Source organism: Oculina patagonica, chromosome 1, assembly GCF_052425735.1.
Source record: "Oculina patagonica isolate OP01 chromosome 1, crgOcupat, whole genome shotgun sequence".
Classification (NCBI taxonomy): Eukaryota; Metazoa; Cnidaria; class Anthozoa; order Scleractinia; family Oculinidae; genus Oculina; species Oculina patagonica.
Genome location: NC_135758.1, coordinates 40858606 through 40877142, shown reverse-complemented (window position 1 = coordinate 40877142; position 18537 = coordinate 40858606). Strand labels below are relative to the sequence as shown.

The 18537-nt window shown below is 38.3% G+C and overlaps 3 protein-coding genes across 3 annotated transcripts in view; 2 read left to right on the top strand and 1 right to left on the bottom strand.

The window, feature by feature from the left end:
* LOC144631045 (uncharacterized) overlaps positions 1–18537 on the bottom strand; it is a 195927-nt gene that overhangs the window by 94013 nt on the left and 83377 nt on the right. The gene's annotated exons all lie outside the window — the stretch shown is intronic.
* Positions 281–8999, top strand: LOC144630405 (BRO1 domain-containing protein BROX-like). Its single transcript, XM_078488774.1, has 15 exons — positions 281–420; positions 502–616; positions 809–831; positions 1420–1537; positions 2060–2107; positions 2339–2429; positions 3375–3421; positions 3829–3936; positions 5299–5347; positions 5708–5771; positions 5975–6044; positions 6784–6845; positions 7233–7311; positions 7639–7718; positions 8043–8999. The coding sequence occupies exons 1-15, from the start codon at positions 311–313 to the stop codon at positions 8119–8121; spliced, it is 1143 nt and encodes a 380-aa protein (XP_078344900.1). The 5' UTR covers positions 281–310; the 3' UTR covers positions 8122–8999.
* On the top strand, positions 11687–18531 carry LOC144630385 (uncharacterized). The gene is made up of 3 exons (XM_078488753.1): positions 11687–12578; positions 16791–16967; positions 17926–18531. The coding sequence occupies exons 1-3, from the start codon at positions 11969–11971 to the stop codon at positions 18111–18113; spliced, it is 975 nt and encodes a 324-aa protein (XP_078344879.1). The 5' UTR covers positions 11687–11968; the 3' UTR covers positions 18114–18531.

Here is an 18537-nt window from a genome sequence, read left to right as displayed (position 1 = left end):
GGATTAGTAATGGCCGCCGCACTATTGACCCACCGCACCCAATCCAAATTCACCAACTTGACCACCTTTGTCCTCTTGCCGCCCTGTAAACATTGCGTGACATTTACTGCAGCAAAAGCACTGCAGGTGTCATCTCAATCACGCGATGCTGTGACTCTTGCGTCTCCGTACAGTCCGTCCAGCGGCTGTTTTGTAAGGCAGCCATTTTGTTTATTGCCGCCTGGTTTATTGTTCAGAATGCTTTGTACGATGCGTTGATTATTTTCCATTTTACTAGTTCTTCTTTATTTCTCTTGCTTGATCTGCAAGCATGGCACACCCTGCGTGTGGAAAAAAGCTTACTGATCGTGTCAACTTTGGAATGGCGCTCGATAAAATACCGGAAAGCTTGGGTCCAATTGTGCATGATTGCACTAGAAAGTGAGGACTATTTTTATAGTGAATTGAGGATAATTAGCACGAGCGTTTGCAGGTGTATTAATAACAGTATTTTACTAACAGACGTCAAGGAATTGAAGAGGCTTTGAAGCAAGTTGATGGCTGTAGCGAGACGGTAGTCAACACTCTAAAGGAATATGTTGTCATAAACTCCACACTGAAAAGCATTCTCCAGAAGGCATGTTATTTTGTTGTTTTTGGTTACGGTAATAATCTTTTGTTTAATACTGAGGCCTAGCTTCATATTGTAGACATTGCTTTGTCCAGGTTAAATTAAAAATGAAGTGTCAGCCATTTTTATGCTTGCTTGATTTGACATTGTTATTTTTTTGTACTAAAAATAATTTACATTGTGTCTTTCCAACTGTAGGTAAAAAGTTTTTCCAGACTCAGGTTAGTACAATTAAACATTAATTTTTATTCCACAACATTATACAGTGGAAACCTGATTTCTCACTTTTGAACCTCCCTTCCCTTGGAGGTTAGAAAGATCATGATTCTACTGCACTTATAACTAGGTAACCTTAAAAAAAAAAAAAAAACAATTATTTTAATAAAGAATCCAACACTTGAGTGCAGGCTAATTTTAAGTCCTGGCCAAACAGCAGTGCAAGTGGATGTAAGCTTTTAACTTTTGTCTACTTACGTCTCCGTTTGGACAGGATTGCATGTACTTGCATTGTTTTGCATCAACTTGCACTCACTTTGGTAAAGATCAAATATGCATGCAAGTCAACTCAAATTTTTCACCGTTTGGCCACATCACCCAACGTAAGTCAATGCAAGTCTTGCTGATGGCTCCAAATACTGAATTGCAGGGCACACAGTAGAATTGAAATGGCTTTTTTGACAACTTGCGTGCACTTGCAAGAAAACTTGTGAGTCTGTGTGACCACGCAACACAAGTCTGTACACAAGTTCGACTTGCCACTACTTGTGTCCTGACTTGTGTTTTTTATATGGTGTATTAATTTCATCTAGATTTAAATGGTCCAATTTGATGGATGATGATGAGAAAACTGTCACAAACAATGTTGATGAAGACATGGCATCCATGATAATGGCGGCAGGAATGTGGCACTTGGAGCATGCTCATTTTGTGAGTACAGCATGTTGCAGAATAATATACAGTTTCATATTTATAGCCTGGGGCGGGGGGGGTACTCAAAAAAGTTTTGTACAGGGAGGCTCCGCCCCGAGCTCTTACCCCTTCCCTTTTATATATCATTTTGCCAGAAATTGTACCCCTTTTGTATACCTTTTAATGAAAAAAGGTACCCCTTTCATATACCTGAAAGTCATGGTATAGACTTAAAACATGACGTTTTCTTTTATTTCATGTAGCGCTTAATAAATTGAAATAATACAGCTATAAATTGCATCTGTTCAAAACATTTTAATTAAAGGCCCTTTCGAAAACCTAAATGACAGATTTCCATACCCTTTCGTATACCTAAACTTTTGAAATCCCTACCCTTTTATATACCTGAAGCCTGAAAAAGGTACCCCTTTCGGGCGGAGCCTCCCCATATAGGCCATTATAGGGAGTACCCCCCCCCCCCCCCCCCGGGATTTATAGTTTGTTTCTTATTTGTGGCTATCTTTATTATTCTTGTTACAGGTCAACAAGAGCATTACAAGTGAAGACGAAGATGAAGAAAAAATGAAAGTAAGGGAAAATATACTGAGTCACTGAGTGCATAATAATTTTCGATTATTAGAAGTACCATAGAGAAGTGTGAGAGAAGTTCTTCTTCCACTTCCCAAGTGCTCTAAAAACATTACAAACAAAGTACTTCAACTCAACTGCAACACATGTATACACTTCAGTATACCCAGTATATTGTGCTCACATTTGAACACCCTGTAATGATTGACACCATTTTTTTTTTTCAAACAGCAAAGTTTGAACTCTTTGAAGACTGCTGCAAGTATTTTTGAGACAGCAAAGACTTGGGCAGGCTTGGTGCAAGGAAGCAAAGATCTTAGTGGTCAGTTTATGTTTAAACCCATGGATACATCTATACTTTGCAGTTATTCTTCATGTCTGTACCTGTATTTGTTTCCTTTGTATGTACCAGTACTTGTAACTAAATTTTTAAGTACATTACATGTACAAGTACCTTTCAGTTAGGCCTGGTTTACACTAGCGACATAACGACATAACGACAGAAAGAAAAATTCAATTCTTTCCTTATGTCGTTATGCTTATGTCATTATGTTCTAACTATGTTGTTATGTTAATATGTTGTTCACACTGGTGACATAAAACATTAATGTGAGGTGTTTTTTGCATTTGCATGACCTTGCTGTTATGTCGTTATGTCGCTAGTAGGCCTTTCTCGATTATGCTAGTAAAACTGGCATTTAATGCTACTAGAAATTCTCGCATAAAGCCAAAAAAATGCTAAAATAATGCCTGACTTCTTTAAAAAATGCCACTTGAATTCCAAAGAATGCTTTGTTTTATTTCAAACAAAACGTCCAACATCTTACATTATATGCTCATATCAACAACAGGTGATACTTAATAATTGTTTGTTTATAAAAAAAAATAATAAAAAAAAAAAAATTATTTAAAAAAAATTATTAAAAAAAATTTAAAAAATATATTTAAAAAAAAATTAAAAAAACAAAAAGTAACAAAACAAGAAATAAGTAACAAAAAAAAATAAAAAAAAAAAATAAATAAGTAATAAAATTGTGAAACTTTAGGATTATTTATCCTTCTGAGTGCTGAGTCTGGATCACAGTCATGAAAAATGAAGAAAATGCTAGCAATTCTTTTTCAAGAAAAAACGAAAAAAAATGCTCGTTTTCCAAAAAAATGCCGAAAAAAATACTAGCATAATCGAGAAAGGCCTAGTCGCTAGTGTGAACCAGGCCTAATTAAATGATTTATTTTATGTAATAATAATTATGTTTTTGTCTTACAGTTCCAATAGTGAGTGCTTTACATCTTCAGTCGGTTGCTGAAGGGCAGGTAAACATACAATGGAGACAGCTGTGTGATTGCGTTATTTCTCAATACATGTAACATTTTCTTGATTTATTTTTAACCCGATTATTGTAAATGTTTACTTGGTACTTGTCTTATCAAATTAATGTGACCAATAAATAAGTATTAAGTTAGCATATTGTAAGAATTTTTTTTTGAATGGAGTTGGTGTATGAAAATTGAGAGTATTAGGAAGATACATATAGAAAACATTCTGGGAAGGCTTAGGGTACGTCTTGGTGGTGATAACAAGTTTTGCAGACAATAAAGTTACTCAGTATGCAGGTGATGAAAGATCCTGTTACTGTTAGTCAGAACAGAAAAAACTCTTAAAGTACTGATCAATGCAGTGATTTGATAATTACTTACCAAGATTCCTAATTCATCATTAGAGTGTGACCATAAGACGAGCCGTTAGCAAAAATCACAAGGCTTCACTTATCAGCGAACTTTGCCATGATGTATCACAGAAATACACCACAGCAGCTGGGGAAATTGATGTAGGTCACAAGTTTGTTTATTTACAAGTTGTCATTCTATTCTCTTATAAATGGCTCCATTATCATCAATTTTTATGGGTTTCAACTTTGAGAGACTATGTACATGTTCATTCTTGGCCTTGAAATTAAGTATACGAATATTAAATAGATTTAGCCAAGCCTAAAAGCAGAGCTCCCGGGTAATTTACTTTGCCCTTCACTGGCCTTAAAATTAGGACTTGAGCCCGCGATCAAATAGAAAATCCATTTTCCCATCAGTGGTCAACTTTAAAAAAACATGTGACCTTGATGAGTTATACACCTGAGCCCGCGATATGGTCACGTGATGCTGGTCAGCGGACACCTTGTATTGACAGCTGCCAATTGACCATAACTTGGATGCCCAGTATCAAAGAGGTTAGGGTTAATTAGGCTCCTGGTTTAATCTATTTCTAGAGTGCACGACATACGTACGTCGTACGCGCCCGCGAGCCAAGCCACTAGCCATGATGAAATTGAAAACTCGAGTTCATGGTTTTCCTATTTCGGTAGATTTTCTATGGGTATGGGGCTCCACTCTGCGGCCCTTGGGCCGCTGTGGAGCTCCGCTAATAAATTCTTGCCACAAGATCTGAACAATTTAAAAGCGTAGCTTTAGACAACAGCACTACTGTCTTCATCAGCGAAGTGAGCTCTGGCACATAGTCGCTTGATTGCATGTTGTTTAGTCACATGACAACAGGAGGTTAAAAATGGCAGAAAGATCATAGCCCCTATCTCAATTAACATTGGACATTGGCATCTGATGTGGATGGCACCCTTGATTTTCCTTTCGATTTTCACTGACTCTTTATCAAGGATTTTGACCCACTCCCAGTCTATCTCCTGGTTGGCCTATGTCGTGGAGAGGGACAGGGGCACGGGAGCTCGTTAGAAAAGGGGCGGGAAGCGGGAGGAGAGAAGGCGGGAAGCGGGATTCTTAAGGTGGCGGGAACCTGGAGAAAACGAGTAAAATTTCGTAACATTTCATTATATTTCACAATAGACATGGAACAAACAGGATAGAACAGCTACGGAAAGGGGCGGGAGGCGGGAGTAAAAGGTACGGGAAGCGGGAGTAAAAGGTACGGGAGGCGGGAGGTATAGACCCCCTGTCCCCCCCCACTATGTCTGGTGTTCCCACTTTGCAGATGTGGTTTGTTTCTGGTGTTGACCCAGTCTCCAGCTCTTTAGGGTTCTAGCCTTTTCACCTACATGTATGAAGTGATCCCTGCAACTGTTGCCATTTTTGAGAAGAACAGTACTTCAAAAGTTGCACAAAGAAACCTTGCCAGACCCTAAGATTGCTGCTTTTAATAACTTCTTTTTTACATGAATTATTAGACTTCACATCATGAGGGACAGAAATGGTCAACATACTTGAAGTTTCAAGGTACATTAAAGTATGACAATTTGATCAAACATTTTTGGTCATCTTTTGTAGACGATAAATTAATGGCTTTTATTGACAATATGGATGATCAATATAAACAATGTTGAAGCCAATTGGTTGTGGAGTGATTCTTAGAATTGACTGCAAAAGTACACTGCTTTGGAGTTGCATTTGCAGACAACTGCACTAATGTTTAAAAAAATCTTGAACAAAATGCAAAGTGCACTGACTGTTCAAATCCTGGTGTGAACCAGAAACTTTAAGGCGAACCAGTTAACATCAGCAATAATCGGCACTACTTCAGTCAGTTTTATACACTTCAAAAGTGAAAGACTAAATGTCTCTGTCTTTTTTCAACAGGTGAGTCGTACATGGCTTTAGCAAGATGCTACCAGGGTTGTCATCTCCTTGAAGCTGAAGAAAAGTAAGTCTGATTCATGAAACATAACTGCATATTTCTTAATTAAGGTCATTTTATATACAATTTTCTTCTTCATTATCCCCAGACCTTATGTGTGTCAAATGCTTTGAAGTCGATTTTTCTCTGTTGTACTTAAAGATAGCATAAAAAAGTTGTTCCTCGCACTCTTGTTTACGTGTTGTTGGTTCATTTGAATTGATTGGCAGATGTGGTGAATCTATTGTGGTGTTGAATGAAGGATTCAAGCATTTAGATCAGGCCACTCATCTCGCAAAAGTAAGTACATGCACGAGTACATTTAGTTAGTGTCTTTTGCTCATTATAAAATATTTCTCTTCTAGTATACTGAACTGTAAACTTTGCATTTTAAAAATGGCAGTTAAGCCTCCAAAGAAGGAAATTTGACCTGAATAAATTCTGGTGCAGGCGAATAAATCTATGATGATGATGATGTGGCATTTGTATAGCACATTTCATAAGCTTTAATGCACTTATAACAACACTTTGCGGGGGACTTTGACTAGACTGCATTAAGCGGTTTACGAAGAAATGAGGAAATTTTGCAGATGCCCCGACCGGAACTTCGTGCCCTCTCTTTGCGATAAGTGTGCGGGTTCTTTAACGTCCCATGTTGACCATGACACTGAAGATGCAGGAGACAGGGCCTACGGTTTATCGTCCTTATCCGAGAAGTTGTCACTTGGTCACTGGGGCCGTTTATCGTTTGTATGGGAAAATTGGTTGCCCCAGTAGGAAAGCAAATTGAACGGTTCATCCCAACGGAAATTTTCCGGAAAAAAGATAGTAACTTCCGATGTATTACCTTTTTTTTTCGGAAAATTTCCGTTTCTTCCCTCAAGTGCTCTCATTTGAAGGAAAAGTGTGTCTGTTCTTTGTGTTAGTAAACTTAGCAGATAGAGGCAGATAGAGGTCCTAGAGTTCGAGTAACCCGTTGGTAAATACAATTTTTTTCCTGGAATCTTATGCGCGATTTTTCTTTGTTTTTGCCTTTTAGGAATACGATAAAATTAAGCCTAAAACCAAACTTCACTTGGCTGAATCTGCACCTTTTGAAAGGTAAGTTTTTAGTTAAGTAGTGGTTCGTTTTCGTTCTGCTTGCTGCTGTAACGCCAAAAGAGTCCCTCCGTTTTAACCCTATCAGTTGCATGTAGTTCCCGTGTACACTTTTTTAAACTGCTTGACGTTTGTACTGACACGTAATTAATGATTAGTTTTTGTTGAATAGCATTTTTATAAATACTTGCAACGTGAATGCTTGATAGTTTATTGATTTTTTTTGCGGAGCTATTGATCACTCGCAAGGCGTGTTGTTTGTCAAAGTAATACCTTTCTGTGATCGGCAAAGCGATTAAGAAATTGTTTTTATTTTAATTACGCATATGCCAGTGTAACGGGAATTTTTCTTCAATGTTTTTTTTTTAAAGTGTTTTTCCTTTTTTTCAGGATAAAGAAACTTTTAGATGAGAAAAAAGCTAAGAGTGATAGAGAAAACAACTTAATATATCACCAAAGACTGCCAGAGGTATGAAGAAATGCTCAGAATTTGTTTATTTAACGTTGTTGTTTACATAAGACAGCCAAGTAATCTACTGAGAATGATGTACAGCACGTGCAGAGAAGTTGTACTGCTAATTGATCATATGCTAGCAACCTTCTCGTTGACGTTGCTAGCATGGTTTGCACAGGCTGTGTATTTTCTAAGTTACAAAATCGCTAATCACACGAAGGGTGCCTAACAAAGCTTTCCTTTCTCGTAACTTGCGTACTTGAAGCTACTACAGAAACATTCAGAGAAGTCATCACTCAGTCCCTTTCGTTAACTTTTTGTTTGCCACCATATTTACTCCAGGAAAGCCTTCCTCCCCCAGATCCTAAATGCGTTGTTCACGTGACAGCTCTTGAACTACAAACTGGAGAAGATCTCACGCGGTAAGCAGCGATTCATTGTTGTTGATAATGAACCAATGAAAATCCCCATGAAGCGTGCATACTATTAAATCATACTTTGCAAGCTTTCTTTTTGGCTGGTTTTAAAATAGGTTTGGAAGTTAATAATTGTATCAAAAATGGCTGTGGTTTTTCCTACCCTAAGCCTCAGTAATTTGTTTCAACTTCTACAGTTCTTCTTACCAGTGGGGTACAATAAATTATGAGATTAACATGTGTGATCGTATTCGTGGATGAAAGCGCCAAAAACTGTCAAACAAAATTTTGCTGTTTCTCACTCAAACCTCTCTCTTATCAACCCTGTAGAAACGCCACGGAGAACTCAGACGAAAAACAACCCGAGGGGGAGGGGGAAGAAGGCGCGACGGATGCAGGTACAAGCTGACAAGAAAAATCGAAAGTTTTATGTCGCGGTTTTAGTCAACTTTCAGTTGAAACTCCTTACCTCACTTCACTTCAGGATTTTTAATTATTAAGCTTTTAAAAGTTTTGAATTGGAATTTTATCTTAGCTGTGATAATTAATTTTTAAGTTACGAAAGCACGTGTCCTACCTACAAGCTCCAACTTTTCTTCACTCTCGGTCTTTTGTGGGCCTTTATTCATTCTGTTCAGTGACGTGGTATAGCAAAGAAGAGATGTGTCAACTCGCACAGGGAGCCAAACTGTCCTGGGTTTGCACATTCGCATTTTAGATCTATAGACACGATTAAGAGTGTAGGAGTGACATTGTAGCCACAAGGAAATGTATTTTGGGTCTTGAGTCTTATTTACTGTTTGTATTTTTTCAAATTTGGTTTTTGAAATTAGCGTTTCATTCGAATTTACTCATTTTTTTTTGCTAAGGGATGATCGTTTATCAAATTATATTTAAATAGTGACCAGAAAGTTAAATTCCATTTTTATACAGCCTTGCGGTTGTTAGGGCTTTTATTGTGTTTCCATTTCAAAATAACCGGGCGAACGTTTGTGAAATAACAGTCACTGCATCAGGGCTTCGACATTTTTTCAATGTAATTGAAATGAATATATCGTAGATTAGGTAAATCAAGTTCATTTTTTATGTTCTGTAAAAATAAATTAAAATTCACGGTAGTTAAAAGCCCGGTTAGATTTAGGTGTTGGAAACTTTATGTTATTAAAAGTGAAAAATAAAAGTAAAGATGTTGTTAAGATAAAAGTTGTGTCAGTAGATCTAAACCAGGTGGTATAACTACATGTACAGTGTTATAACACAATGTAAAATAAAAGCTCTGTGAACCCATTAAGTCGGTTAATTACCTTGCGAGCAGTTGGTCCCGGAGGGACAAAGCGTCTGAAATATGAGAAGTTAACGAAAACTCTTTTCATTGATGGTTTAATGCGCTCTAAATTGACCGGCACTGAACTAGACAGACATTGTGGTCTAACACTCGAGATCTGGTGTTCTAGTGCTTGAAGTTGGCCGTTGACGGTCCACGCGTTGTAAATTCTGTGAATTTGCGTCTTATAACCCTCTTTGGAGTGTCAATGGGTTGCGGGCTAATTGCTTGGAAAGCATGGTAAAAATGCTGGAGGAAACTCGCGACTGATTTCGTATCTACTTCAGACTTCTCCTAATTGCCTTAATCTTACTGGAGAACACACAAATTCGAGTAGACGCTTGTCTTAGGACTTCAACTTTCCCTTTCGTCTTGACCGTTTAAAAGAGAACAGTATTAGCTCCGCTTTCTGTTTTCTAATTAACAAATCCAGTCGCTTAGCGTGGGTTCTGCCGATGTTAGTTGATAGCACATATTTAGGAATAATATTTAGAAAATTGATTTTTAAGTAAAGTGCACGCTTTTAACTAATACGGAGATATATTCTAGATATGAGGAGTTTTTTGAAGGAAAGCTTTTAACCTTTTCATTATTACTAAACGACATGTAAATTAACAGCAAAAAATGTTCTGATATTAACATAAAGCAACAGGTGTTTTACTTTAATATTGTGTCCGTACATAATAAATGTCTTAAAGTAGTTATTTAATTCGTTTTCTCTGTTCGATGAAGGTAATCTACCGTTTACATGCATAAAAAATTGTAGTGTATTCGTCGGCACTGTTCATATAGTGCAAGTTTGGCTGTGCAACAAGAAAATGCTAGTTTGTTTTGAATAAAGTTGCTTTAACATTCTCGGTTAGTATTTTGTCCTTATTTACAAAGCGATCGTTGTTTCCATTGTAAGTGACAAAGTTAAGTCTACAATAGGGAAATTCGCTTTTAATTTCTTTTTATATGTTAAATAGTCTTTCATGTGTTTTTCTTTGTTTCGTTTATCGCACCATGGAATAAAAAACACAAAAAAACAGAGGTTTTCTCGACTTGTTCTTTGCGTATTTGACTGTTTTACTCGCAGTGGTTCTGTAATTTTTAATTTTGCTACATTTGTTACCACCTTACGGGAGTTTTATTCGAAAGTTCGTCATTGGCTCGAATCCTTGGGGAACTCTCTGATTTTGTAATAAACGTTTCAATTCTCTGACCTTTGAAATCAGTTATAAACGGTTTCCAAGGTGTCAAAGTTTTTCTCGAAGAATTGCAAGCTGAACATTCAACCATTTCTTGTTTTCGCTACGGCTTAACCTCTCTCGACCAAAGGGCTTTATCTCTCAAAGAACCATTCAAGAACAACATTCATTTGCCTAAAACGATAAGGTGCGGCTACTCAGCATGCACCTAGAGCGGCTACTCAGTAGTGACTGACTGTTTACTCAGCGGAACAGCGAAACAAAACAAAATCGTACACTGAACTAAACCATTTGGAAGATTCTAGGTATTAAGACAACTTTAAACGTGTTTTGTTTGATTTTCGCAAGTCACTGACAGAATAAATTTGGGGTATAAACATAAATCACTGGTACCTCAAGATTGTTAATTCACCTTTGGACTAACATAACTTCATATTTCTCCAGAATCGTTTAATACTTCGCCAAGGTTTACTTTAGTGTGACTTGATGCGGTGGTAGATTGTTTCCGGAATAAGTGCTTTTGTTGTGTTTACCAGTTCCATTTTATTTGGTTACCTTTCTCTGGCCCATGTTTAAGGCCGGGTTACAGTACAGTTCGATTAAATAATGTATTTTTGTGTGTTCTGTGTAATTCTTATTTCCCTTGTTATTTTTTTTGGCATTGTTTTTTTTTCTCTCGAGAGGGATTGAAGAGTGAACGAGCGAGAGGAGGATTGAGCAAACAAAGTCGATCATCTCGCTTGAATCTTGACCACTTTTAACGACCTGCTCAATTGATTCATTTAAAATTCATTTGTTTCATGTTTCATTGTTACAACATTAACTCATATCAACGGCGCGTGCTTTATGTTGGATTACAAGCATAAAAACGGGCGAAAATCAGCTGAATAAAGTGTAGGTTTCCTGTATATATTTTAAAAAAGAATTATTTGATCGATAGTTTCCTTGTGACGTTTCCTTCGGATCCACTTAGCCGAAGAAATATTATTCGAACGGAGACTAAAAATATTCTTTTTTAATTTAGTTGCTTTTACCATTATTAATGAAAATTGCCTAAGGAAAAAATAATTCCTAGAACTTTGTTTTGATCGTTTGCGTGGATGATGTTTTTTCGCGCCCGTTGTTTGAGCCATCAATCAACTGAGGAAATAACAAAAAGAGTTTTCTTTTTTGCGTGGATGCGTTAGTTTTCGTTTGCACACAATCACATTAAACCAGTAAAAACACAAAAATATTTATGCGACCTTTTCACCAATAGCGAATGCGGTCTTACCAAATATCGTTGTGTGTAATTTGCGCTTTGTATCTTACTAAAACATATCTATTTCATTTTATAATTCATCGCTCTTTTTCGTTCAAAATCCGGATGTCATATTCGATCGATTTTAAGCAATAAAGTTTGAAGATCGATGTCAATATGGTCCTACACAAACAAGAATTTTATCCTTCGTGCTCTTATCTTAGCGATTTTATGACAGAAGTGATTTCTCCTGTCGGTTTTTCGAACAAATTATGTCCGCTTTGCTAGAAACATTGTTATCGAATTTTCCATAACGCCATGTGGCCGGAAAAGTAGACGGAAACTTGATTGAATATTATGCATTGACGTGGCTGACTGAATTTAATGGGCTTCTCCATCTGTTCTTTGAGGAGTCAATAAACTATTGTCTGCGACGCCCAAATGGCTTTCTAGTAACTCGTTCGATTTTCCTTCGCTTGGCGAAGAATTAAATCGCACCAGCATGTTTTTCTTTGCTAAAGGGAAAGAAGATTCGTCCTCTTCGCCAGATTCTTCGACTGGTAAACCACCGCCTTTACTGCGAAGAAAAGACACTTTTGGGAGTGCCGAATTGTTTGAAGCTTGGGCGAAAGATTCTTTTATCAACCAAAGCACAATTGACATTCTGGTGAAAACGCATCAAATCGATTGCTTGCCGGCAGTTCTGGCCTTGAAGAAAGAAGATTACCCTCAGTTAAATCTACCGGTTGGTCAACGAAGGCTTCTCGAAGAAGCGGTTGACAAACTTCGCCAAGAATATGAACTGGTTCGACCGCCGACACCGAAAGCCATAATTAATCTGGAGATGCCGGTTTATAAATCAATGTTGGAGATAGGCGAACTGGCAGAAGAAGAGACGGGAGCGAGTGAAGTGGACGACGTATCAGCGGGTCGCTATGAAGAAATACCCGCTTCCCGCGCGCAATCGGGGAACGTTTCTCATAGAAAATCGGGGCAAGCTAGAAGTTATGTGGAGTCTGGAACGGATAAAAGAGACAGCGGACCCGAGAAGGAAGCTTTACTGGTTACCGAACAGAGTACAACATCACCACAAACAGCGCAGCGGAGAAAAGGTTTAGACTACACTTCATGTCTTTCTAAATGTTTATTAATAATTTATTTATCAATGGTTGATTACATTCCACTTGATATTTCGAAAACTATTCAAGCAATTTTTTCGTCGCAGTTAATTTGTTGATGTTTCGCGCTTAAAGACGTTTTTTCTCGCCAAGGATGGTAATTTTGTTTTTAATTTATTATCTATATACTTTGTTGTGTGCGTGTTTTTTAAGCGAGCTAGTCATGGAGGTCGCTATTTATAACTTGTCGAACAGCAGGGTTTTAAGATAATTTATCAGGTTTACTGAATTATGCGATGCTAAACCTCTCAAACCACGGCTTCGAGTTTATTGTACGACTTTTAAAAGAACATTACAAAGGATCAAAAGCTAACATAAGGTGTTTCATGCAAATATTCAACAATCGCTTACAAGTGGTCAGAAAGTGCGAAAATTATCCAGTTCATTTTCCTGTAAGCTTGAAAAAAAAAAAACAACATAAAAAACTAAATTTGCAAGGTTTTTATTTTGTTAATTTTAGTTTTTGTTGTTGTAAAAATCGCCTGACTTTTGCGTGAATCGAAATGCGCAAGAAAAGAAACCGAACGTCTGTCGCCGTTTCTAATTAATTATATTAGCTTACATGCAAACTTTTCTGTGAAGTGGGTAGGACTGTTTTGAAGAACTAGAAAACTGCGAGGGTTGAGAAAAATTTGTGAGAATTTGTTTGAAACGAACGCCTTCTCTTTGGAACACAGTTGTTGGAAGTTTGGCTTCGTATTATATACCTAGTTTCTAGCTAGTAGAAGTTGGAGTTTGTCAGCTTTTTTAACCGATTTCTAATTCACCTGTCGTCTTAGCGAATACAACGAGGAAACACTTAGACACGTACAAAAGCTAATGCTATAAAACACTGAGGTATAATTTTCATGATTTTATTAGCGAAGTATCAACTGAACTTACGGCTTTAACTAAAACAAGCCGCTAATTTCATGATGAATCGTGCGAAGTCATCATTTAAAACACTTTAAGGACATTTTTCGAGCGAGAATGCTAATAAGCAAAATCAAGCGAAAAAATACATTTGCATACGGCGTTATTTTGTCTAATAATCGCATCATCCAATCAAATCCTGTAAAATGGCACGTGCAAGGATCTTAAAATAATGTATGATTGGTTGATTTTTGGCAGGAATTTTCTCGATTGAGGAAAAACAAAAAACAAAACAAAGTGGCTGAGTGACCATTTGGTTTCTCGTTTTTTTTACTTGATATTTGATGGTCAGTGAATAAACCGAATGTCAGAAACCGAAGGGAGCGGCCCGACCTTTAGGTATCTTTTGAATCAGTATCACTTTAGTTTCTTTTTTTTTTCTTTTTCTTTTTTTTTTTTGCGATCGTTGCATTAAATGGTTATGGTGCCGAAAGCGATTGATACCGTTGACAGCATCTGGCCAGGAAAGCATACTAATTTTCACGCACACTCATTTTTTGACGATTCTTTTACATGGAGAAGAGTCTTCAAATTGAATAAACCCGGCTATTCAATTATCATGTTGTGAAACGCTAGAAAAACACATGAAAGCACAAGCCAAACATTCGAGAAGTAGTCCTGTTTTTGATTCGCGAATCGAAATTTTCGTTATAGAATTCCAACGACAACTTTGCATTGTAACTTAACCCTTTGGCTCCAAATTAGTATTTAAAAACAAACAAACAAAGTAAGTAAGTAAGGGCGCGCGTGATTTGCATGTTAGGCACGTGAGGTAAGACAGCGCGAGCATGGCGAGCGAGCTACGCGCGAACAACCTTCCGGCCTAGATATATCCTGCGAGCGTTTTGGATGAAAACCTCGCACTCCGCACCAATAAATCATTGTGCTCACTTAAAGGGAACCAGGCATTTAAATTTAAAACGAACGTATGACTTGAAACAAGTCTGTCTTCGTACGAGTACTCGAGGTTCAACATCGTTCTCAGGGTCTTTTCTCTTAGTCAAAACTGACCCGGGTAAATTTGAAAACGGAGGAATTTGAAAACGCCGCGTAAAATGTTTTCCGTCCACGTTAACCCGGGTAAATTTGAAAACGATACGCTTCATTGGTGAGCGTTTTTGAAAAGCCCTGTTTTCGGTGTGGGCGGTTGGCCTAACCGGAGAAAAAAAGATGCGTTTTCAAATTTACCCGGGTCAGTGTGGACGGGGCCTTAGAGAAACTGAGATCAAGGTTGCGTGTACCCTTCCAAAATTACTTACGATTATACAATAAGTTGCCCTGGGAGGCGCGGTGGCCTAATGGTTAGCGAGCTATACTCCGAATCAAGTGGTACGTGTTCGAGCCCTGCCGGGGTCTTTATGTTGTGTTCTCGGGCAAGATGCTTTACTCCCACAGTGGCGTGTACAAATGGGTTTCAACGGCGAATTTAATGCTGGGGGTAACCCTGTGATGCACTACATGTAGCATCCCATCCAGGTCAGGGAGGGGTAGAAATACTCCTGGTCGCTTAACGCTACAGATGGCCCCACGCAGACTTGCACATTAGGTTGCCTAGCAACTTCTAACCTCTAACTTTTCTCCACAACAACAACAACAACAACCAACGGCGAAGACAACGATAATGACCAGAGCAAATCAGTTGTCAGTAGTTTTACTTTACAGGAAAACTGTTCCCGATAAACCTTATTTGCGGTGGTCACCGTGATGGCTTTCATCCAAGGGGGGGGGGGGGGGGGGGACCAGAAGTACATTTGAGTGTCAGATAATCATGAGAACGCTGGTATTAGGATTAATATTTAGTTTTATTAGTTGATGGAATGGTTTCTCTTTATCCGTCTTGTTTACTTCACTTGTTTTCTTCAAACCTCGAAGCGAACCTTTAACCTCGTTGCGAATCACTTCCAACTGTCTTCTCGGTGATCAATATTTTATGTCCAAAATTTATCTATACAGCTGTAATTATAGTACGAGTTACAAAACCATAAACACTAGAATTATTTGTGGAACGTTGTTTCCCGGGGGGGACCAATAAAGTGTAAACAGCCAAACCTAACGGTAATTTTCCTGTGGAATGATCTACAATCTGATTGGCCATGGTGATATTAACATGTCGTGACGTCAAATCAAGTGTTCTCGCTTTTCGGACCCTTATACGGTAACAGTAAAAATAACTTTAAACTCCAGATAAACTTTTAAACTAATATTTTTATGCTTGAATGTTGATGGGCTTTCAATAGCTGGCATGGTCTAAAAATCACTTTGATTGTATTTTTAAAACCTTGACGATAATCAGTGTCCTTTGACTAAGCATCAGACATATAATTATAATAATAAAGAAACATCTGGGCGCCTTGGAGAGGGCTACACCACGTTTTTTTTCCGGTCTTTTGTAGTCTGAATCAGATCGCACCAAAGAATATTGTGACCGGCCAACTTATTTTTTTTTATGTTATTCTGGGGGTTCAAAATATTCTTAATGTTTCACTCATCGCAATTGACAATTTTGCTGAATTGATGGACTGCTTAAAATGTAAGTTAATTTCTAAATCTTGATATCTATCCATGGCACGAAATCGCTAGCCTGCGAATACAGCCACGTCTCTTCATTCCCGGCCGGTTAAAACGCCAAACCGGCCGGGAGCGATGAGAGGCGGCTGTGTTCGCAGGCTATGAAATCGCTCTGTCTTGCTTGACTGTTTGCTCTGAGTCAAAAGCGTATGTGTCTTAATCGGTGACTTGGAGTATGAAATTCTGTAGTTTTTTATTTAGGATCTCTTTAACTCTTAACACTCAATTATATAAACTTGTTAGCCTCTATCTCGAATTCATTTAGAAAGGCTTCTTGAGGTCTGCAAATCCTTATTTCTATCGTTCCGAACAGTAGAATTGGTGGACGAATCGATAGTGAATCCCAGTGTGCGGTGAATTTGTGCGGTGTAGGCTGTACTGCTTGCAGTGATTTATACATCGCCGAAAATCAGTAGTTTATAAAAGGGAATTCTTTCTAAACCAGAGTCATGGTTGAATGTGTCAACCTTTAGTATGTAGTGTTTTACGTGTAGAGTCCACTGTCGACTTTACGCGGGTCGTGTTATTTCCCTACACAATTAACGGTATTTTAATAACTTGTCTTTTGCATCGGGAGATCGACCTAAGCGCTCATTTACAAGTCAGTCATCTATAGAAATTAACTACGGACGTCAACACCTTACTTTTTGTTCGATTTCTTGTTAGATGGTAAATCGTCCCCAAGACAAAGCGAGACAAAGAATTACCATGACGACGGTGATGATGATAACGATGGGTACACAGCATGCGCATGTCAGAGATGGCTGTTCATCACCATACTCATGCCAATATTTTTTGTGTTATCAATTTTAGGATTCATTTTCATTCTATTACTTATGCCGTGTAAGTACAAGTATCTTTATCTTGCATATTAAGTAGTTATATCGAAATCGTTAAACTTGTCCCCAAGCCACAGGGAGCACTTGCATCAATTTGGAAGACGAATAAAAGATTGTGTTTTTGTTTTGTAGCTACAATTTTGAATTTTAATACGCGACCTGCTGGTAGGAGGTCTCGAACCGAAAAAATTATACGCGGTCAGAACGAAGTCTGGAACCGAAAATCTTCGAAAAACGTGCGAAACTCGGCCCGCGATCGAATGTCGTCGCGAGAATTTCCGCATTTTCTGGGTCGTCTTAAACCCCACAATTTTTGGGTTCCAGACCTCCTGCCAAAAGATCACGTCTTAAAAATTCAAAATGGCAGTTACAAAACAAAAGGCGCGTTAGCAGGTAACATCATTTTTTATTCGTCCTCCCATTTGGTGTGATGTACCCCGGTGCTCGAGTGTTCTTTTTACTTCGTTGCCAAAACAAGGAGCGCGAAGCCTGAGAAAAGTGTCTTGGGTCACGCTTGGTTAAGTTCTAGGGTTTTTGCTCCTTCCAAAATGAGCTATAGTGTGTCAGAGGTCGAGAACCCGATCGCAGCAAGTCTGGTTGTGTGTGTTCTTGAGTAATGAATCTTGACAATCTTGTGTTGCAACTGTCCGTCCATAACCCTAGCTAGTTGTTCAAGAATTGATAGAAGCTGCTGTGTTGCAAGTCAATCCAAAGTGAATTTAGAATAAGCTTCATGGGACATCTCACTCGCAAAATTCTTAATCCCGCGGCCTGATTTGGGATAAAAATTGCTTCGTGATCGATATTTACTCTTGCTTACCAAAGATGGATTATGATATAAACACGTTTTCACTCGTGCTCTGATTGGGTTGAATCATGAAAACTTGCAACATCATTTCCACTCCAATCTCGTGTTAATTTGATTGTTCTTAATTTGACTTGATTCTCTTTTCTTTTCTCAGTTCGTTTATGTTGTCCGCAAGGCGGAATGTACACCAACGTTTTGACATTTTTATTTGAAGTATTTATGATGGCTCCCTGTCTAGCGTGCAAGTGGGCTTCTGGGAAAGGAAAACAACAAGCAAACTGTGCCGCGGGGGACAAGCCTCGCTATGGTGGAACAGATGACGTAGAACTTGGCGACAAATGACGTTACAATACGAGTTCAAGAACATTAAATAGGCGTACATGTACATTTTATTTCTCATTAGAGAATTTATTTTGGGGGCTGGCTTTTTTGGGTGTTATATTATGATACCAGCCCTCTAGGCTGTCAGATTTTAGGGAACAGGCGAACTTTTGGAAAACACGACGTAACGTTGGGTGAGCTCTTTATGCGCCTCGTAGGCTATAGTTGGTGCCTCTTATCTGAGAGCCTACTATCGGCGACCTTAGCATCAGTTTTTCTCATCCTGTCCTTCGTCTCACTGTCCAACAACTTTAAAAACCGATATCTATTCGCACTCATCGTTGAGTTGTCACAGGTTCGATCGTCAAGCGAGGGGTCGGTCAGAATGGCTCGCTACTCTTCGAGAGAGTAATAGAACAAACAACAACAGGAACAATACCCCTAG